This window comes from Hibiscus syriacus, unplaced genomic scaffold, assembly GCF_006381635.1.
Source record: "Hibiscus syriacus cultivar Baekdansim isolate YM2019G1 unplaced genomic scaffold, ASM638163v2 tig00110674_pilon, whole genome shotgun sequence".
In the NCBI taxonomy this organism is placed as follows: Eukaryota; Viridiplantae; Streptophyta; class Magnoliopsida; order Malvales; family Malvaceae; genus Hibiscus; species Hibiscus syriacus.
In genome coordinates, this window is record NW_024062819.1 from 677,566 (window position 1) to 701,354 (window position 23,789).

The 23,789-nt window shown below is 31.0% G+C and overlaps 3 protein-coding genes across 4 annotated transcripts; 1 reads left to right on the plus strand and 2 right to left on the minus strand.

The window, feature by feature from the left end:
• Positions 1–3,142: 3,142 nt before the first annotated feature.
• On the minus strand, positions 3,143–3,972 carry LOC120137547. Of its 2 annotated transcripts, none has more exons than XM_039153276.1 (2): positions 3,880–3,972; positions 3,143–3,601 (listed from the first exon to the last, which is right to left on the minus strand). In XM_039153276.1, the coding sequence occupies exons 1-2, from the start codon at positions 3,917–3,919 to the stop codon at positions 3,330–3,332; spliced, it is 312 nt and encodes a 103-aa protein (XP_039009207.1). In that variant the 5' UTR covers positions 3,920–3,972; the 3' UTR covers positions 3,143–3,329. The 2 variants fall into 2 exon arrangements, with proteins under 2 accessions (XP_039009207.1, XP_039009208.1); XM_039153277.1 differs by having other exon boundaries at positions 3,143–3,595; positions 3,880–3,961.
• An 11,240-nt stretch (positions 3,973–15,212) lies between these two features.
• On the plus strand, positions 15,213–16,554 carry LOC120137504 (transcription factor MYB26-like). The gene is made up of 3 exons (XM_039153239.1): positions 15,213–15,351; positions 15,499–15,628; positions 15,724–16,554. The coding sequence occupies exons 1-3, from the start codon at positions 15,219–15,221 to the stop codon at positions 16,511–16,513; spliced, it is 1,053 nt and encodes a 350-aa protein (XP_039009170.1). The 5' UTR covers positions 15,213–15,218; the 3' UTR covers positions 16,514–16,554.
• Positions 16,555–19,105: 2,551 nt separating this feature from the next.
• On the minus strand, positions 19,106–23,495 carry LOC120137549 (5'-nucleotidase SurE-like). The gene is made up of 10 exons (XM_039153278.1): positions 22,916–23,495; positions 22,471–22,565; positions 22,113–22,180; positions 21,973–22,016; positions 21,658–21,735; positions 21,407–21,560; positions 20,062–20,217; positions 19,856–19,957; positions 19,547–19,612; positions 19,106–19,461 (listed from the first exon to the last, which is right to left on the minus strand). The coding sequence occupies exons 1-10, from the start codon at positions 23,206–23,208 to the stop codon at positions 19,363–19,365; spliced, it is 1,155 nt and encodes a 384-aa protein (XP_039009209.1). The 5' UTR covers positions 23,209–23,495; the 3' UTR covers positions 19,106–19,362.
• Between the last annotated feature and the right edge of the window lie 294 nt (positions 23,496–23,789).

The following is a 23,789-nucleotide window of genomic DNA, read 5'->3' on the forward strand; positions in this document are numbered from 1 at the left end:
GATATTTTTGAAGAAAAAAATTTAAGGGCATTTTAGTCAAAAACATCGGTAATCCAACAATGCCTAAAAGAATGAGTAATCACATTTCCGGTAATATAATCAAAAAATCCATTGTTGAGAATAAAAGATTATCGGGAATAGGATTACTGGTCAACAAACGGGGAATGAGGATTTCATTCCCCTGGTAATCTCACATACCCAGAACCAAACACACCCTTAGTTTTTATTTTATTTTGATACCTTATTGTTAAAAACTTAACATGTTTAATACTAAAACTGATTATTTTAATATCTAAATTTTCAAAAAAAATTAAAAATCAACATTAGATTTTAAACATAAATATTAAAATAAAAATTAAATTAAATTAAATTTTAAATATAATTTTAAAAAAGTAAAAATTTTAAAACAAATCAAAATTAATACTTTAGATGTTAGATGCGTAACTTACCCTATAATTAATGGAGTAAATCTCGATAGTGGACAGAATTTTAGACGTCAAAGAGAGAAAAGTTTCTATCTTTGAAGCAATCACGTCAATCTCGTGTCTCATAAGAAAGTTCTACGGTAAAAAAAATTACCTATATCATTATTATTTTTATCTAAAACATTAATTTTTTAACGTTTCGATAAATGTACCCAATAATAACAAAATCGGTAGAAAAAATAACAAAACCGGTAGCGCTTTACCAAATCCGGTAAAGCTTTACCAAATCCGGTAAAGCGTCCAATAATAACAAAACTGATAGAAATAATAATGTTTCCGATAATTTTTTATCAATTTTATTATTTAAATATTAACAAAACCGGTAACACCTTTTTTTTATTTGTATATTAAGACTGCATCATGTGATCATTTCTATGTCTCATGCCATTGCTGACTTCTATAAATAAGTTTTGGTTTTCTTTAAGGATTAATATCAAAATAAGTGTCCAACTATGTTTATTTTTTCAAATAGGTGCCTAAATTAATTTTCATCTCATCTAGGTACCTAACGTTACAAACGTTACTCATTAGGTGTTTGGGCCGACAACGGTGTTAATTTTCCCTTAAATGACACATGTCACAACCTGATAATTTTAAAAATTTTATTTAAAATTAAAAATGTAAAATTATATATTTTTTAAAAAATAGAAAACACAAAATTTGAAATAAACTCAATACTTTGAAAACCTTCATTTCAACCCCTAAACATATGTCGGCTGCCGCCTTTTGGTGTCGACGATTCTTACCCCTGACCTCCGCTCCCCCGCAAACCAAAAGCCCCATGAAATTGTGACCAATCGACGACGAATCAACATTTTAAACCGCTCAAACCCTAGGATTAAAATCGCAATCCCATGCGATTTCGACGGCTAATCGAAGGAAAATACAACATTACATGAGTATGATGATGGTAGGGACTATGTCGGTGGCGGTGGTCGTGGCTGAAAAGAAGGCGGCGACGGCTGATTAAGGCTTGAAATTGTAATTTTTGGTCTATTTTATAATATAAGGAAAATTAGTTTTTTATAAATATCATAATATTTTTTTAAAAATAAAGTTCAAATTTATCAGATTGTGACACATGTCACTTAATGCAAGAAATTAACGCCGTTGACGGTCCGGACACCTAAATGGGTAACGTTTGTAACGTTAGGCACCTGGATGAGACGAAAATTAGTTTATGCACCTATTTGGGAAAGGTGGTATAATTTGGCCACTTATTTTGATATTAAGCCTTTCTTTAATTTACTCACCGGCACTGCTTTTTATTTATATTTCTGTTCAAGTGTTCTATTCTAGTTGAAAATTTTAAGGTTTCTTTACTGGGTAAACTATTCCAGATATTCCTAAATTTTAGATTTAATATCAATGTTATCACTAAATTTTAAATCAATTCATTTTTAACACTAATTTTCGGTTTAAAGCCAATTATAATATTATACCATTCACTCAAAATCGACACGATGATACAGACGTTACTTTTCACAGCTGCAATGATGTAATATAGAAATAATTTATCTATTTCTCTGTTAAGTAGCACATGCCACCCTCGATTCTCATTATCCTTTACTGATTTTTCAAGTACCAAAACAATTAACTCGTATTCCATCTTATAAAATTTGGGTACCAGAAAATTAGCTACACGTAAAACATGATTATCTTCTAGTTAAGATAACAAGATATTCAATATCAATTTATTTTTTTACAAAATTTCAAATTCAATTTACGTAATCAAATATAAATTTTTAGAAATCTAAATAAACAGCAATTAGGTCGACCGATTGATAGAAACAAATCTTCAAACTACTTTAAACCAAATAAAAAAACCATTGAAATAAAAAAAAATTACTAAGAAATTTCGTTTAATTTTTTCATGGATAAATTAAAAAATCAATAAACCGTTAAAGGGACAAATTTGATATTATATTTTAAGTAAATATAGATTTTTTTTTATAAAAAAATTACTCTTTCAAGAGAAAATTGTAAGTATGCTCGGCTTTAATCTACATAAAATTAATTTTAAACCTATGGAATTTTTTTTTACAAAAAATTTAGGTAAGGGTGGCTCCCAAGTCAAGGGCAAGAGTATATCTAAAACCCAATTGGAATTTACATAGGAATTTACAGATTTTTCACTAAGAGTAATAGTGGTAAGATTCGAATTTAATCTTACAAACTTAAATTCCTAAATCCGAATCACTTGTGCCACACTCGTTAACAACATATGAAAAATTTAGAAAATATAAACCTTTTAAATACAATTATAAGGTGAATAGATAACACGATTATAAATACAACATAAATATGATACAATCAAGACGAAGACAACTTGTAACATCCCACCCAACAAGACAATAAGCAACTATTTCATAAGACACTCCGACATGTCTTTTAAGAGAAGGTAACGACTGTCATGTGGTATAGAAGCGATTCTTCGACTGTCTGTCCTGTTTTACGCACCCTAACCAGTTTAATGGGTGGGGTAGGTAGGTAGAGTGGAACAACCATGAATGCGAGACCGTAACGAAGGTCTCATGAGATCAGGGGTCGAGAAATCTACTAAGGTTTCAACTACATATGCAATTTTTTTACTCAGACAATAAGTTAATTGGTACATATAATTGAACCAAATGGGCACTGTCAAAGAACAATCAAGCAACACCAAGATAAAGCATTTCCAAGGGGACACAATCGAGTGATTGTCAAGCACAACAATCAGATTCCGCAATGCAAACAAAGGAATATCTCATATCATCTCATTCGAACGAGTAAATTAAAGGCAATGGAACATCATACAGAGATTATAAATCTAACTTAATTCGATACGACCCTCGAAGTCGAACACTAAACACACCTCGTGTATCGATGAAGATGACTATGATCCTTAGATTCCTTCTTGGGATGAATTGCTCCAACAATGGCCTCCACTTCTTCCTTCACTCTTTCAAACACATTAGGGGCTTTAACTTCATCGACGGCGGTGTTCTCGTCGATATCGTCGCTCCTTCCATGCGTTTCTCTGTGATGGTGTGGCTTTTCACCATCGTCGTGGTGAACTAGTGCTTGAATTTCTTCCTTAGCTCTCTCAAACACATTAGGTGCTTTAACACCTTTTCCTTCCATGACAAAATTAACAACAAATATATATATATATCAAATTGTCAGTTCAGATTAGCTCCAAAGCTAGAATGAACAACCCTAATCATGCAAGAAACATATTGAATATTTACAATAAAAAACCCCAGAAAGCTAAGATTTTTTCCAACAGAAAAAGAACTCATCTTTTCCTAAAAAAGGATGAATCTTTACAGAACATAAGTATAAATTCACATAATTTTGGCAAAGTCCAACAATCAGGCAAAGAGAAGAAGAAATTAAGACCAGATCATAGTACCTGAGGGAGTCTCTGTTGGATTATGTTTTGGTTCGGACATTTGATCTCACAATGTTTCAAAACAGGAAATGAATTAGTTTTGAGTTCGGGAACTTTTCATGTTTATCTACTAGCGCCGTCTTTGATTGTTAGATTTTGCTGATGACGTGGAAGGATGGGCTTCACCATTGAAACACGGAACCTGGGGCCTAATGGGTCAAAAAACCCAGAAGTTCACATGATATTTTGCTACACAATCGGACCAGAATTTATTAATTTGTGTCCAGCATAGTGTGATCCATGGACCTTTAAGGGTCAACATGCCATTGGAGTGCCCATTAGGGTCATTGATATATTACATTCACCTTCTCAAACTCGAATCATACGATCTTAATGATTCAAAAATTATTGTTATTTTTTTATATTTTAAATTTAAAAACAACGTTTATAAGAATATACAAACGCTCATCATAAAATGATTAAGAATTTTTCTTAACGTATACTGCAGCTCTTGTTGTTATTACCACACACCAACACACAAGCATGAAACATGTTCTCATGCACTGTTTTTGGGTACATATTGTAATTGTCTTTTCTTTTTAGAGATTGAATTAATATCTTGTGATTTGATGGATTCAATTGGTGATCCGATCATAACTGTGTACTGATGGAGTATTTCAGTCAAAAAAGGCAACACTTTAGATAAGCTCCAAATTCCAATGACACCGGCGAAGGTTGGAAAGTTCCGACCATGTTCAAAAGCTAACAACTTAAAAGCAACCAACTTTATTCTAATATTTCAGTCAAGATGTCACCACTGATTTTGAAACATATTTTCAACCAATCTAATTGATTCCCAATCAATAAAAGCTATCAACTTTATTCTATTTTAATGAAAGAAAATAAATTAAAGCTACCAACTTTAAGAACAAAATAGTTTATACACGAACACAGAAATCAACCAAGAGAAGTGTTGGTAAAATGATTTTAAAAAAATTAATTATCATATCATTTATATGTTTTCTTTATGTCTTTTTGTTATTGATCTCATCTCGCACACCGATATTTTTAATAAATATCTTTTAAAATTACACACCTCTAATATAAAATTCTACGTTTATTCCCGTACATAGATTTATCATTAGACTTCATGAATCACAATATATACACACTCTGCAGACGTAGCTGCTTGAACCTAACCCAAGAGCTTAAAATATCCTTATGATATATTTAGATAAAATATCTGTTAAATATTAGCTTAAAAGACTTAATAATTGTATCATTGAAAGAAAATAAAAGTGATTTGCTTTCAAGTTGCAAGCTTAATATACATGTGAAAACCATGGTCCGTTATTCACGCTCATTTTCAATAGGACCATAAACATCACCTCCATCTCTCCCCTTTCTCTTATGACTTAAAACATATGACCTGTTTACCCCATTTTTTTCATATACTATTATAAAAGATACATAAAATAAAAAAAAACCAGATCGAATTTAGATCATAAAAGTGATAAATGTTTGCGCGATAGTTGGAATACATACAATTTTGTCTAAGAATTATTATTTTCTTTATATTTAAAATTGAATAAAAACATTAAAATAATCTTAAATCACATGATCCAACACGTCTCAAGTTACATATACGAAAATAGAAGGAAAAAACAAAAGGGAAAAGGTAAAAGGGAAATTAGGTTTCTTCAAATTTGAGTAAAGAAGTGGGCTTTCTTTCATGGGGGTTGCCATGAAGAGAAGGAAGGCATTATGGGGGCTGGTGGGGTCTTAATAGCCTTCTATTTTTCTTGCATAATTGCCCACATTACATGTTAATTAATGTTATAACATGAAACTTTTATTATGTTCGTTGTTATCTTTTAAGAGTGAAAATAGTTTTAAATATATCGACGGGATTGGTTTAAGTGCAAACATTTTGATATCGCTTAAACAATGTCTTAGGTTTGAGTTTTGTGTATACAGAAAATCCCGGAGAGACTCACCCACTAAAGTCAGGTGCGCGACTCGAGTTGGTCCAGATTAATCAAGACAAAGCCTTGAAACTGGAGGACAAAAAATAGTTTTAAATATATATTTTTCAACTAGTGTTGTATGCAATGACAAATGATGTTTCTTCCGGATACGATAATTATGTTTGAACTTTAAAGATGATAGGTTTTTTTTTAAAAAAGATTAACTTTTAAATAGGCAAAAAAGAGTTTTATTTTTACCAACAATCAGTTGGTCTAATGGGATGAGACATTAGATCCCTTAAGCAATGTCAAGGGTTTGAATTCTGGCGATTGCGAATGAAGCAAATTGAGTTAAGAGGGTTGTCCTTGTCTTTGCAGTACTTAATCCGGATTAATCGATCAATAGATCGGATACCGATGGTTATAAAAAAAGAATCTTTTTGACATTTTGGAAACTCTCATCTTCGCCAACTTTTATGTAGGACTAGTCGAGTTGTTATTTATGAACAAATTAGCTAAGTTGATCACACTTTATCTTGCCATATTTAAGGGAAAGAGTCCTATTATTTTCATTAATTTAGAGTCTTCTTCTATCTATTTATAGGGTAATTTTAGTCCATTTGAAGAACAATTAGTTTTATTAGTGAAAAAAAAAAGAAATGTTGAAAGGGAAAAAAATAGAATACAACAAAGAAGAAGAGTTAAATTTAGTTGACAAGTTTATAATTTACTCTAAAGATTCACACTCCTTTTCTAATGGGTTTTGGGGCATTTTTAGTATGGACTAGGATATTGGTATCTCTCTAAAGTCCCCTAACCTTCTAAACTTATTTAGGTCAAATTATGATTCTACGGCCCCTCAACTATGTTGTAATTCGAGATTTAGTCCTTACACTTTTAATTCGATATAATTTAAACACTTTACTTTTATAATGTCATTAGTTAGTTCAAATAGTTAACACCGTAGGCCATTTTAGTTCGAATACGAAGGCCAAAAACCCGTTTTTAAGGGGGTCGAAGTTAAAATGTAATAATCCTTTAATATTGAATGAAGAAAGACTCGTGCCAAAAAGCATGAAAGAAAGGACAAAGAATTACATAGTCATTCCAGTGTGCTTTGTTTTGATGGCTCAGTGAGTTCAAAGGAAAATAAAAATAAAAATAAATCAAAGTTTTCCCAACAAATAAAGCAAACGAGGCTAAGGCTATTAACTGTTGCACATGCAACAATTAAATCAAGAATCTCCTTTGGCCCTTTTCTTCCATCACAAGCATTATTCCGTTCTTAATTTCTTTGCTTTTTCTTTCATAAGCAAACACAAATGGTAAATTTTGTATTCTCAAAGAGAAAATTCAAATTCGTATTATTACAAGGGTCAATAACGAACATTGAGCATAAACAGTAAAACAGACATGGATATGAGATACCGATATAAGCCAAGACTCACCATTCCCCCTTTTTCTTCTATCACAAGCATCATATTCTTAATTTCTTTACTTTTTTTTCTTTCTTTCTTTCATAAGCAAACATAAGTTGTAGGGTTTGTATTCTCGAAGAGAGAATTCGGATTCGAATCTTAGAGACGATATTACTAGAAGGGACAATCATGGATATCGAGCACGAACTGTAAAACGAATATGAGTAGATGATATCGAAATAAGCCTAGACTCACCCCTTTTTTGGACCAACCCCTACTTGTGCATGAAACTGCTTTGTCTATTCCTCCTTGTGAAACATGTTTAGACTCATCCTAGTTAATTAATGTTAGATAAGCTGTTACTTTCACTCATAATTCATATTACAATTAGCCGAAATGTTGACGTCTCAGCATATTATATATCAACATCGATGAATGCTAATTATAAGCCTAAAACGAAAATTAAGTATTGTAATTAAGGTTGTGGCCGTAGTATAATTGTAGCCAAATTCGTAATAAATTTGAATTATGTTGATCATTTGAAAGATGACAACAAATTTAGTATATTTATACCCTCCATCATTATCTGGTGGCTCTCAAATGTTGGCCTAAAGGAGTGCAATTTAGCTTAAGTTCCCATTCAACTGATTTCGGACGCCAGTGATCAAAATGAGAAAAATGTTTATTTTTGTTTGAAATTCCTAACTTTCGATAATCGTACGAGTTATGGTTATATTTGGAGTTGACTCGTATCAAACTTTTGAACACCAGTAAAAGTAACGTGACATGCACTGTTATAGATGGATTGTTGAGATTCTATTTCGAGTATTGTACGTGAAGAAATGTACGTGATTAATTCTGAGATGGGGGGTTCTCATATTTTAATGGAAAATCAATCAGAATTTACCTTCCAAAGAGGGTAGAGAGGGTGTATCTATTTTCCCATTTATATACATATATCTAATTATTATTCGATGTATTAGTGCAATTTTTTTTAATTTTTATGAGTAGTTTTAATTTATTGTCACATGTCTTCAATTAATATTTTAATTCATAAATAAAATACATATTGATTGATTAAAAATCGCTTACAAAATTAAAAAAAAAAATCATCACCGACTTATCAAATAGTTATCTAGAAGTATATAACTTGATGAAAGAAAGAAACCTTGTAACCAAAAAAGAAAGAAAGAAAGACACCTTGCCCTAAAAAGTTTGTGTGATGTGGTTGGGACTTTCCTATTAAGAGGAATGACAATTATTAATTAATGATAGTATTCATTTAGCACATATACTACATCAAAATGGGTTTATAGCGGCAATTTTAACTACGTTTTTTTGAATAAACACTGATAACTTTATTGTTATTGTGGCGTTTTCAGAACAAACGCCACAAAATGATAAATTTCACGGTATTTTGATAGAAACACCACTAATTTTATGCATATCGTGGCGTTTTAAGCATAAACTCTACTTTAGTGACCTTTTTATGTAAATGCCGCTAAAAACTCGTATTTTAGTGACGTTTTTATACAAACGCCACTAAAATTTTGTATTGTTTTCATCTACATACATACATTCTCCTCGTCGACCCATATTTATTAATTATTTTTTATCTTGATAATCACACTTCCTAAATACACAAATTTAATGCATTTTTACGTTCAAATTTAGAAATTAGATAAAAAAAGTATTAATTAAATTTAACTTTATTAACATTGTCATCGGTATGTTATATAAGAGAATATGAAATCAAATATATTTATACATTCAATGTTTTTCAATTTATAAATAAATATGAATCTATATATGTGTGTGTATTATATACATATAAGTCTACTAATGACTTCCGTCCTCTATTTTAATTAAATTTTTTTAGAAAAATATTATTTTTCTAATGATATATTTACTAACAAATTCACTCGATTATTAATTTTTTAATAATTTAAAATCCATATTTTATCTTAGATAAATATTATAAATTTATTTTTTAGAATAATTTAATATTATTTTTTTTTAAAAATAAGTGCTTATTTAATATTTTTTAATCCCAAATGAAGTGCAAAATAATTCTTGTTCTTCAATTTTGAAGCACAATTTAATTAAATACTAATTATGACAATATTTTAAATACATTTTTTTGTCTAGTTTAGTGGCTAAGCAGCCTTGGCAAGGGGTTTATAGATCAACACTCCCCTTCACTTCTAATGACAATATAAAAAATTACATGATAAGGTGAAAACATTAAAAATAAATTATCGTATCATTATTATTAATTTTTTAATGTCCCACGGGTTTATATAAAAATTAATATGATGATTAAAATATAATAATAATAATAAATTAGTGACTAATGATATAATATTTCTTTTTTATTATTATTAATTTGGGATAAGTACAAAAATCATTTCTATTTAAAGATAATTATCAATAATTTGACATTGAACAGTCACACTCCTGGTACTCTTGGTGTTCGAACCTGAGACCTCCAAAAAAAATTACCATCGAAGTTGTTTGATCCGTACTATTTTTTTTAAGAAGGTGGAAAAGAGAAAAGAAAGTTCAGTTTTTTAATTATCTGAACCCGGTTAAGTTGAAAGAATAGACGTGATAATTAACTTTTATATTTAAATAAAGAAAACAAGTTTTTTATTGTCCTTCATTGATGTAGATTGAAAAGAAAATCAAATAAAAAAATAGAAGAAAATGGTGTTGGTAATAGAAATAAACATCGCATGTGATTTATAGAGTGAAGTTAAGAATTTTTTTTGGGTGCAGAACCAAATTACACAATTTTTTTCAATATTAAAATATAATTTTATTATTTTTTTAAAAATAAAATATATATTTTTAGGGAATGTTTCTAAGAAATGGGATTTTACTTGCAAAAGGTATGCCTTGTGATCAATTTTCTTGTTGTAATTATCATTTAGCCTTTGTCTATATTTTCATTAACTAGTGTTCCTAATATCTTATACTACAATATATATAAGACGGAGAGTGAGAGGATGACGATGTGATCGTCTTTTGAAAATTTTGAATTTATATATAATATAATTTTTTTTATTTTCTATAAATAATTTACTTTTATCTACTTAAAATTTTATAAATTCATCCTCTAATATAAAATTTTACCTAATAGACACACTCACTAAGTCCTCGATCCTTCAAGGTACTAGGTGACCCCAGTCCAATCATACCACCTTTGGACTCTTTCCTTGATTGATGATGATATTTATTTTAGGTTTAGTTTTAATTTGATTTCTAATGACGCATTGTTTGTATGGTCTTATACATATTTAAGATTTGAGCTTTCTAATATTAAAAGAATGATTTGATCTTTTAAATAAAAAAAATCATTTTCCTGTTAAAGAGGGATTCTCTCGTTAATAAAAAACCTAGTTTTCTTTCTTTAATGTGTCGCTCATTTCTTCTTCTTTTTGTTCGTCTTTATTGATCGACAATGATACTAATTTTCATGTTGGTTGTCGACTGTCGATATTCTTTATTGTTCTTTTCCTTTTTATATTGTATCTCTATTTTATTTTGTTTTTTGATTTTCAATGAGTCTGTATATATGGTATGTTTTCATCTGCCTTTATGACACGTTTTCTTATGCTTTTGACATGTTTTTTTGGTTGTTTGGTCGTTGTCATTTATCTTTTTTTTTTCTTCTAAGATTTGATTTGACATCGTCATGACTGATCAAGATAGTGCTTATATGATATCTTGTTGATCTTCCATATTTTGGACCTTCGGATTGGATTTGGATACTCGATTATATTCGTGGATAGCTTTTCACGTCGTTCGAGTCAAATTTACGATTTATCGGTGGTCTTTTAATAGCTTGATCTCCTTTGTGGTTCGTTTGCCGATACAGTTAGATTTGTTTGCATCTATCTTTGTCCGAGTTTCTTGGTTCCTTGTATATTCCTTATGGGATCTTAGGTTGTTAGTTTTGTTTTAATGATTATAGGAAAATTTTCTAATTATATGCTTAATTTACGATTGTGATTGTAAATCTTTATTGTAATTTTAGACATTTCCTATTTTAAATAAAATTAGTTGCTTCTATAAAAAAAATCATTTTCCTTATGAAATTATTATAGATTTAATGACGCACTATGGTAGGGTTGGCTAAAGAAATAATATGGCCATCCAATTGACTTCAATTCATGGCAATTAATTAAGCTTAGCTTCCTTGGGGTTGAAAGAGATTCTGAAATTTATGCTCTAATTATACCATATAACAACATGGTCCCTCAAGAATAATTAAAAATTCATTATGTTGTAGCTGTCTTCCATTGCTTTGAGTTGCTTTTAATTATGATCAACGTGAGTAATTAATGAAAGGGGTAATATAAATATAAGTGCCTAAACTATATATTAGTTTTAGGTGTTTGAAGATTTTTTTTTGTTAAAAATATGTGCCTAACATTTATAAAATTGCACTATTAGGTCTCCATAGTTAAATTTTACTATTAAGTGACACTTGTTAAGTTTATAAAATTTTAAAAAAAATATTTTAAAATATAAAACATAAAATTATAATTTATTTCTAAAAAAATAAATTTCTTTAAAATTACAAAATAACCCAAAACCCTAAAATCTTTAATTCCAAACTCATTTACCGTTGTCATTGGCCATCTCCGACCACCATCTCCGTCGTCGAAAGGCCACCCAACTATCATCGCCGCCCATTGACGGGTAATTACTTTTTTCTTTACCTAAAATCCCTAAACACCAAAACATCTAAATACTTAACCATAACCCTAACCTTAAATTTAAGAGGTAAGGGATTTAGTTGGTCGACATTGTCAATATTGTCGTCAACGATCACCACTGTCGATGTGGAAGGGGGAAGGAAGAAGAGGATGTCAGGGGGACAACTGATATTTTTTTAACAAAAATGAAGGCTTTTTTTATTAAAAAAAATATATTTATTTTTTAAAAATAAGAAAACATATAAACGTGACATGTATCACTTAACAGTTTTTTAATGATATGTAATTAAAAATGTAATGGAGAAAATGTTAAATACCTACTTTTAACGAAAAGTTCTTTATACGCTTAAAGTTAATTTAAGATATAGTTTAAACACTTACTTTCACATTAAACCTTAATAAAATAATAATAAATGATCTACTGGGTACTAGTTCAATTGTCATCGATACAATTTTGAGTTGATTTATACATGTAATATTATTCGAATATATTAGCTAAAGTTTTAAAAGTTAAGCTAAAAAGATAATAGTATATATAAATACACGCTATTTAAAAACTTATTTTTTAAAAGCAATAAAAATTTGTATAAATCAACTTGGTGTTATGGTTCAAGCATCGTAACTGCCAAGAGTATCAATATTCATTATTAAATGATTAAAAATCTTTAAATAAATAATTTCAAATATTTATCTAGATTTTAAAAAAATTAAAAATACTACAGTAAATTAAAATAAGAATGATAATTAAAGAGTTTTATAGATCGGACTATTGTTTTTTAATAGAAGCCGCTAATATTATTAAAAAGTGAAAATATTGAAAATTACAATAAGGGAATTTGAACATTTTCCTATAACATTGAAACTAATCACTTTAGTTCATATATAGAACACACATGGAGAATGTTAAAGACTCGAACAAAAAATAAATATTAATAGATATGACTGCATCAACAAACAAATCATAAAATGAAATTAAGTTATTGAAATACCACTGAGAACAGCAAATAAGAGTCGAGCGTCGTAACAAACTATCCACGAACATAAAATCGTGCATTCAAATTCAATTTGAGCGTTTATAGCAGAGAAGATCAACATGATTACAAATAAGTGTCATCTAGATCAGTTGTGGCGTCGTCAAATCTAACCTTGAGAAAACATAAATAAAAGAATGACCAAATGACCGAGAAAGAAAATAAAAAAACGTGCGACAAAGACATAATTATACTTATTAAAAAATTTAAAAAGAAATAAAAAAAAATTAACGATCGACAATCAACATCAAAACCGATACCACCACCAACTAATCAAAATAAAAAAAAAATTAATCTGATGTATTAAAATAGTACAAACTCAAAAGAAAAAAAGGGGAGAGAGAAAGAGCAGCTAGGGTTTTTACTATTTTCAACATAAACCAGCCTATTGCTAAATGTTCACATATGTTTAAGTTGGGATAACTCACCCCTTCCTCAAAATTTATAATGATATCAACCCACAACGCTTTTAATTAATACCTAGATAAATTACATCATTAATCATTAAATTTTAGGTTATATATTTATTTTAATACTAAATTCAAATTATATTTTAATTAGGATAAAAATGGCTGTCTCTTGTTCCCATATGTTCTCAATTTTTTTTTATAAAAATTCATTGGATCAATCATCTCTTATCATTGGTTGTCATTCAGAGTAAGATTGGTAAATGATAATGAGATAAGTTAATTTATGTACAAGATATCCGTAAAAGGTGTCGAAAAATGATAATATTTTATGATAATTGAAAATGAATGAAAAAGATAATGAGATTAAATAAAAATATATATAATTTTAGTTTTTACATTAATATCAAGTTGTCACCCGAATGTTAATAAATTAATAATTTAATATCATAATTAAAACATAAAATAAAATTTAATATTTTTATTTTATATTAATTTTAAAATCAATATATAACAATAAAAGCATTGGAATTTCAATATGAAGCATGCTTCTTTACGTTTATATTATATTACAATATAATATTTAAAATCAACTGCTACTTGATTAAGAATAAGTTATACAGTAGAGATTTAAATTTTAACGTTATAATTAAATAAGTTATATTTGATAAGATTATATCTGTTATGATTTTTTATAATTTTTATTTAAATTAATTGATCAATTTATTATATATCAATAATTATATAAAAATATGACATTTAAAAACATTTAAACAACCAACTGGTAGAGTCTTAATTCAATTAATAATTTTTTGAAAATTATGTTTCTGTGATTGAAGACAAAAAAAATTAATTTAACAAAGTCTTTTCCAACATTGCATGATTTTGTATCTGAAAAAAAAAAGTTCATTTACTTTTGTACCCCAAAAGTTTTCAACAGAAAAATGTTTCTCAAAGGAACAAAAGAAAAAGAAGAAGGTAAAATGGTAATAATAACAGCTTGAATACATATGTGAAAACGATGCTCCATTTTCCCAACAGTTAAAATCCACTTTTAGCAGAGAATAACTAAGCATCCATGGCGGGATTCTCGTCTCTTTACTCTTTCACTGATCCAATGGTGACCCACAAAAGAAAATCACATTAACACAATCACAACCGTCAGATCAGCTGACCTCATCATCATTATCAAACACCATCAATATTGTAACATCCAAAAGTTCAGATCAGAAGTCAGAATATTTTTGCATCAGCCAATGTATAGGCTTTGTTTGACCACCCTTAAGTCGATGCATAGTACTAGATTACGGTTGTAATTGTGATTGTGGTCACGATTGTTATAATATCGTGGTTGTAGATATTACGGACATTATAGTATATTTTGTTTTTTTTAAATAACCGTAATTTTATGTTATGGTATCGCAATGATCTGATAAAATGTTACGATACTATTGTTACTCTGTGTTGCAGTAGTAATTTAATACTATGAGTTGAGTCGATGAGTCTAAAGTGGGACCTCTTGGGAAAACAAATGGGTCCCACACAACTGCTTCGTGCCACGTGTACATGGTTAGCCCCATTATAAGCCATACAATTCCCACAGGTTGACACTGCAGATTTTAGCCTTTTGCCCGCAAACCCTAACTGGTCCACCATTGGTACAGTCCACTACATTAAATTCAAACTACCCCCAGTAGTAATCTTATTCATAAGATTCCTCAGATCACACTCTCTTCTTCTTCTTCAGAACTTGTTCAAATTTCTAGGGTTTTTCCCTCTGATATTTTCTGTGTAGGATAAGGAGGAAGAAGAAATGGGTCACCATTCATGTTGTAACAAGCAGAAGGTGAAGAGAGGATTGTGGTCACCCGAGGAAGATGAGAAGCTCATCAACTACATTACAACCTATGGCCATGGATGCTGGAGCTCAGTCCCAAAACTTGCAGGTTTTGTACATTTCTTTTTTCTTTTTCTGTTGTTTTATGATCTAAATTACATTGGATTTTTCTATCCCTTTCTGGTTTTTTGCAGAACTACTACTACGTTTGATTCCTTGTTCTTTTTGTTTTGTGTTGATTTGATTGATAGTACAGACCTTCAAAGATGTGGAAAGAGTTGCAGATTAAGATGGATAAATTATCTGAGACCTGATCTAAAACGTGGGAGTTTCTCTCCACAGGAAGCAGCTCTCATCATTGAACTCCATAGTATTCTTGGCAATAGGTTCTCCAACTACGTATATGTATATGTATATGCGTGTGTATGTATATGTATGGGGTTTTGATTATTTTTTCAATGTGATCATCGGTTTTGAACAGATGGGCACAAATAGCGAAGCATTTACCGGGAAGAACAGATAATGAAGTGAAGAACTTTTGGAATTCGAGTATCAAGAAAAAGCTCATCTCCCATGAAAATGTTCCCAATTTGGCCTCTTTTGCTGCTGATGTTCATAATTCAAACCCTTCGGAGGAAGCGGATGCTGGTTTCATCTCTCTAAATGGAAACCCTAATTTGATTCTCAGTGCTCAACAAGACCGGCTCTATCTTTCTTCCCCCACAGCTCCACTGCTACAAAGTTTCGTTCATCACCATTCCGATTTCAAGCCGAACTCGAGTAGCTTTGACGTCGATTTGGTCAACCATCATTTCCCTATGCTCCCACCACTGCCGCTGCCGCCGCCTTCGAGCGCACCTTCCTTCGACGCTTCATGGACATTGCCTTTTGCACCTCAACTAGACCTCGATGATCAGCGAAATCAAGATGACGTCTTCGTTGGCGACAAGCTTATGAATCCGAACAACGGCTACGACGAAAACTCCTTAATGGCTCCTTCTCAGACAATCCTCGAAGGTAACATGATCTGCAACATCCCACATACGTCGGTTTCGCTAGAGAACAACATCAACCCACTCGTCTCGAGACTCTCCTCCTGTTTCCCGGTGCCTGGTTCCGCGGATTCGAACTACGCACACGAGATGCAGGTGGAGTACAATATCGATAACATCGTCACATCCATGCCTTCGTCGTCGTCCTTATCAACCTTATCCGGTGCCGGACAGTATTTGACAAACCCTAGTCTTCCATCGACCAGCTGGGAGCCTTAGTCGCGGTAGATTCATCACAGTCCCATGGTATTTTCTCTATAAAAGAAATCATTTTCTTGCTAGTATAATATATGTACGCATAAGATACATATAAATAAAGGTATGTAAAGAAAATCGAAACCTAAATGTTACTCATTCAGATATTCAGTGAGGGCTAATGCTACCTTGATGATGTTGCATAAATAAATACTATGTAGGTGATTAATTTCACATATTTCTCTTATATACCACTTCTCTCTCTCTCTCTATATATATATATATAGCTTTATCTTTCTAGTTTCTATCATAATCTGTAGGTGGAGGAGACATTAATACAACGGGGAAATACTTCATATTTATGCAATTTTATGTGGTTGATTTTGTTTTTTAGGAATGGCTGAGAATTCTGAAGATCAATGTGCGGACCATAACATATATAGTAACTGGTAATTATATCGACTTATTAAGGTCCATTGCATTCCAAGAATTAGTAAACTCCTAAAGGGTTTTACAACTTGCGTAGAATGATACACTACCAATATGTATTTCTAAACGTCATTTGATTTTTTTTTATAGTAAATATTAACCCATATATTATGTGTATAATGTCTACAGCATTTCAGAGCTTTTATATATCCTGTTGAGCTTGAAGAGTAGAAGGTAACGTGCGTTGATAGGTATTGTTCGACTCATATTTTACTTAAGGTTGTATATTATATTAATTTTTATGAAAATGCGTTTAATATATATTAGAAGTTAGTAATTTATAAAAATATTAAATAGAAGGGTTAATACAATTTTAAGTGCGTAAACTATACTTTAAATTGATTTTTGGTTTATAAAGAATTTTGGTTAGAAATAGGTGCCTAATGTTACAACCATTATCATTTTAGGTGCCTAGATCATAACCGCCGTTAAATTTAGTTGTTAAGTGACACATTCTGGTAATTTCAAAAATTAAAAAATTTACAAAAAAACCTAATTTATCTAAATTTACAAAAAAAAAAAAGAAGACAAATCCCTAAAATCATCCTTAAATCCCAACCCTAACCATTATTTATCCCTTGCCACCGACAGTCACCGACGCCAACATTGTCATTGCCATCTCCTTTTTCACCCGTTACTTTCTTTGTCGTCTATTGCATCGTCGAGCCATGTGGAGTCACGCAAAATCCTCATTTTCTTTGCCATTGTTGGGTTTAAATCGCGATTTAAGGTTCATTGGTGATTGTTCACCAGGTGGAGATGCGGTTGGGATTAAGTCGGTGGTAATGCGGTTGGGATTAAGTCCGTCAATAGTAACGGCGACGGCAAAGGGCGGCGATCGACGTGGGTATATGGATTAAAATTAGGTTTTTCAAAGTTTTGGATTTTTTTAAGACTTGAGAAAATTTTGGTTTTTTATAATTATAATATTAATTTTTTAAAAATAAAAAGTCCTAAAATTTTATATGCATTACGTGTATCACTTAACGGCCAAATTTAATAGTAGTTATAGCCCGAACACCTAAAATGTTAACGGTTGTAACGTTAGACACCTATTTTTAACGAAAAAATTTTTAGGCACCAAAAGTTAATTTAAGATATATTTTAGGCACTTAAAAGTGTATTAAGCCTAAATAAAATGTAAATTTTAGTTGTAAAATTTAAAAAGTGATTTTTATAACCATCTAACATCTGATTAACTGATCTATTAATCCTGATTCATGTACTTATAAAAACTCTTTATGTAACCAAAAAAAAACTTCTAACATCACTTAAGTAAGAGACCTAACATATCATCACTGGATCCATTAAAATTTTAATAAATATATAAAGATAAGTTTTTTTTAATAATAATAAATTATGTTTTACCGGTAAACAGTGAAATCCATATAATATGAGTGTATGAAGTTGTCAACAATTGTCTCTCGGATTTTCTCACCTTAAAATGTCTAAACAACCAATTTCTTCTCTTCTGAAAATGATAAATGTAAAAAACTAATGAAAACTAAAATTTAATTTAATTTAATTAATATTATTTTGTTTCAATTTCAAAAAAAATTAATATTAAAAGTTAATTCAATATATATATATAATTAAAAAAATGAACCAACTTACCTCACAGATTAAAGGAATCATTGTTGTTTCTAGAAGAACGTTAATTATTAAATAATTAATAATATTTATAAATTATCTTTATAACCACCTTAAATTAATCAATTATATATATATAATATTAAAAGAAACAACGTACAAGGTTGACATTATTTCAGGAAATCTGGACTGATACCATAGATTGATGTTATGACAGGCAGAGGTAGTAAACCGGAAGTATCCACGCATCTAGTAGGGGCCCTTTAGAGCATTTGTTATTGCCTCTTGGTCTTGGCAGTAAATAATTCACACAAATATGCAAATCTTCAAATCCCCAGTAATTTTTTTAAACAAAAATATTTAAATTTTCATTCAATTAATGGAATAATATTCAAATTCAAACAGATACTTCGTCTCTAATATTAATATCAGATATAAATATTTTAATATCTATATATTCATCTCCAAATATGCATATATTTGTTCAAAATAAATAAGGGACGGACGCAACATTTTATACTATAAAAAAACAACAATATTGCTTTAGGACAAGAAAAATTAAACACCATGTAAGAAATCAGACGAAATTACATGAAGACAAAATACAACAGTTTGTGGGAAGTACTAGGTCATGTAATTTTAGACCAAGCTATTTCCTTGTATTAACAAACAGCTACAACAAAAACAGACCCAAATTTATGATCTTTCAAACCCCTTGAAAAAAAATTGATGACTAAATTGCAATGCCTCTTGCAGTTGTATACAAATTTGACCGACTTATAAGAATTTAGGTTCTATTGCTCCACCATAAGCGCACCGGAGATCCAACCTGATGCGGCGGTTAAAATGTCCGACTCGATTTGTGGACAAAGCGATATAGGAGTTAATGCGACCTGTAATTTCATATTTTCAAGAGAACAAACGAATCAGCTGCTTATAGGAATCATTTTGTATTTGTATAGGCCGATTTCAACTTACGAATCCGTTTTCGAGGGCCTTGAAATCCAAATCCTCATCTGCTTCTTCCTCTTCTTTACTTATAAACTGCAAAATCCATAAATAATGCGTCTGACATGGGCATGTACGCTCAAATTATTTTTGAAAGTTTTTCCATACATTTGGAAGGTTATATCCCCATATACGTGTTCAGATATACGGAAACATAAAACGTTTAAAAAAGTAGATAATAAAGGATTTCTATTTCTCAGCTACACAACAACAAGGGCAATAATTTTGGTCTTTATGGAAATTAAGAACTATAGGTTTCTTAGTTGGAATTTTACATACCTCCAGCCGAAAGTACTTTTTCACTTTATTATCAGATTTAACAGCCCCAACTGACTCTACCTCCACATTCTGCCTCCGCATGGTAATGCGGCGAGCAGCACCCTAAAGAAAATATGCATGCATTATTGTGAGTGAATAGTGACAGATACCATACAGAGTGATTAATATAAAGAAATGATGCTAAATAACGGGAAAAATAAACTTACAGCAGCAGATGCATCTCGGCTAAGCTGTGCAAGTTGAAGCCCGAGACTTTGTTGATTAGACATGAAATGAGCAGCAGAAGAAGGATGCCGATTAGCTGAAACAGCAAGCCAATTTGGTGCAGATCTCCACATGCTTTGCTTGGTCAGTTTAAAACCCTGCCACATATGAACGTATACACAAAGAATATATGAAGGACGAAAGAAACGGTAGATGTAATCATCAGGTAAGAGTCATCCCAGTACAATGATGCTCAAGTCCAAAGGAAATAGCGTGTAAGGTCATATGCCTATTTGGACATAATACGAATTTAGATATATCATACTGAATCCTATACCTAAGACTGTACAGTTAAGTAAATATAATGTTGGGAACTTGGATTGTGTAAATATACTTCTCATATTACATACAACAACGAGGAAGCTTTGTCCCTGAGGTGATTTAAAGCTTTCGCAGAACAATGAAGTTTCCATTCAAGAGTTGGAATGCTGGATGTTTTCTACTTGCAGCTTCACAGTTTCCAAAATAATTTCAACCAGTAAATTGGTAGCAGATCTTTTAAAAGGGAAATTGCACCAAGGGGAACTTCTAATTGAACAATAAAGAGTATGGCCTGAAACTTCCTACCAAACTATATATTACCATGGTTCTTTCTAAGAATGTCAATTCCGTTAGAAGAAAGCATGATCCTTGCATGACAACCTTCATTAATGTGGGTTTTGGGAACATCCAATGATCCAACACATTGACATGATTTATACAGAATGAAACTTCACCACTCCATTATAATTTAGGAAGTAAACTATACTCTTACTCTGGTCTCTAAAACTAAGAAATTGAAGGAAGAGATAGAGAGTTTCCGAATGGGATATTATACATACAATTCCAAAATTGCCTCAATAATTTTAGTTTGGTATCCGTAGTACTATTGTAGTTCTGACACAAATTCATGCTATAATGAACAACTGGATATGAATCAATGGAACATATTAATTCCTATAAGAAAAAAGGAAAGATAATATCCATTAGCCCTAAATTTTAGCATCTCCTAATATTAGCATGAGGGCAGGACTAAAAACGAGAACTGTCTCAACATCCACCATAAGAAAATTATCATCAACTACAATCTTCGGTGTAATGTGATTTGCCCCAAAATGTTTAATATAAACAAGATTCCATGAAAGCATGTCAAGGAAGCAATGATACCCACATATTCAACTTAGGGTACGACCATAACTCAAAACAAAAACAGCATTATACTGTTTAAACATGATAGACATCCATATACATCACATCATTGTTATGAAAATCATATTTATTTATGTTGCTAAAATACGGAATGCAAACCTTGTTTGTTGAAGGAGAAGTGGGAATTTCTATTTTTAGAAAGCAACTTTTGGAGAAAACACCATTTTCGATGTCTCTGATGGCTGCAGTTACTAAAGGTAAACTAACAGCAACTGCATCCTTAAAATCACTTTCTTGGCTTTCTTCCCTCTTCCTGCGATAGTATCCAGCAGTTGAAAAAACATTCAATTATGAAGTGAGAAGAAAACAGGTAGAAACTAAACCCCCCATAAGCAAGGATTGCATGTCACCAGTTCAGTGATATCGACAAAGATGGTACACCACAAATTAATGCTTCTCTAGCGCCAGCAACAACACCAGAGTAAAACCTGGTATGCCACACATCACAGATACACTAAGCATCCAAATACAAGGAAAAAATGATTAATAGTAAAATAACAAGATAAAGCTACTATAGCACATCCATTAATCCATGCAAAGCTCATTAGAAGATGAAGATTCAACGGGAACCTTAAATGCATCATTTTATAATAATCAATCAAGCGGGTAGTAGTTTGATAAAGTCAAAGCAAACAGTAATCGTGCAAGCAAGTTCAAAGACTTACGTGTGATTACCACAGCTCGATCCCCGGTTAATTCCACTAATTACCTGGATATTTTACGAAAAAAATATAGTATAGTAGTCAGTCGATGTTCAAAACAAAAACGACACTTAAATTCCTTGACAACAAAATGAAAGCCATACCAACAGAGGCTTTGACCACGAGAACAATGCTCCAGACAATGCTAAGGATACACAATCTGCAGTAGTTCCTGAAGCAGAGAACCGTCATCAAAGCCGATTATTATCAAAATTAACTCAAACCAACATTAAATCCACGTAAACACAAGTTTGCAAACATATTTAAAAAATAAAATGTAACAAATTAAGGTCCTAAATGTTCATTCATAAAGCCAAATTTCATCATATAAATGATGGTTCTGACACTATATTTGGATCACTACAACAATATGGTTTCATATCCTAACTCAAAGAAAACTGAGATATTTAAAATTTGGTTGGAAATTGAATTAACATAAATGAAGAAAAAATCCAATCACACCTGAAACTTCATAAGCAGTGGCACCTTCAATTTCTGATGGAGTAACAATAATTGTTTCTCGGACGGTCACCGAATGACCCGAAACAGATTTATCCCTGGAGTAATCCATTCAGAAACTAATAAATCACAGCAAATTAGTAAATTCAATAGCCAAAATATGGCAGAAATTAAATGTATTCAGATTAGCCATCCAGATTACTAAAAAAAAAAAGCAGAACAAGCAAAGTATGATATAACCGACATTTCCAAATTTGAATCAAGCAGCAAACAAAACAAAAGAGTTAGTATGAAATGGAATAAAGTTTGCATAGTTGCCTATTCCAGTAATAAAGAAAAAAAATCGAGAGGACCCAGTTGAGAAATTGCAAAAAAAAAAAAAAAAAAACCAAAACAAAGAAGAAATCATAAAAAAATAGCGAAATTTAAGGAACGAAATGAAACCCACGATCGAGGGGCGCAAACATGGACATTGTAGAGGTCTGAGCCGACCAAAGCCTGAACGAGATAAACAAGGCCAAGGGAATCAATCCCTTCCCCGTTGGTAACCAAAACGACAGGCTTGGAGCTGTCGTTTTCATCACTGGCGGAAGTAGATGTCTCAGTAGAATCACCAACAGCTTCAGATTTTGGTTGCTCGTCTTTTTTGTCGTTCTCGGAGTTCCCTCCTTTTCTGCTAAGAAGAACTTCCTGGAGATTGTTAACCAAACCAGGGGGTAACACGTTTTTCTTCGTATTCATTTTTTTTAATTTAACAATACTGATGGAATCAAAACCCTAAAATAAGAATAGATTAGACAAATAGATTTGGTTCAGAAAACAGGGATGCACTATGGGTAGATAAATAAGATTCGTTGGATAGGCCGGCTCTAAAGAGAGACCGAGAAAAAGAGAGGAAATAAGGGAGATTTTATGAAATCAAATGGCTTTCAAGATTGAGAGAGGGAAAATTGGCAATAATAATCGAGGATTGTGGGAACTGGGAAAGAAGGAACTGGAAAGAAGGAACAGTGTTTTGCTTAGATGGAAGATGCAGTTTTTTTTTATGTACACCATTCTCACTCAATTTTAATTTAGGCTACATTATTAAAATAACACTATTTTAATTTTTTTTATTAAAATAATATCCAAAAAATTTAATTCTTAAAATGACATATACTTTTACCATACGGGACATGGTGTACGTCCGTATAGCATCTACGTGACAGCGTCTTTTGAAATGCTTTCTTTTAAGATTATACTTATTTATGTAATACGTCTAAAACGACATCATTGTTTAGAGAAATAACTCATAGATCTGTCACGTTAGTAAAGACAATTTT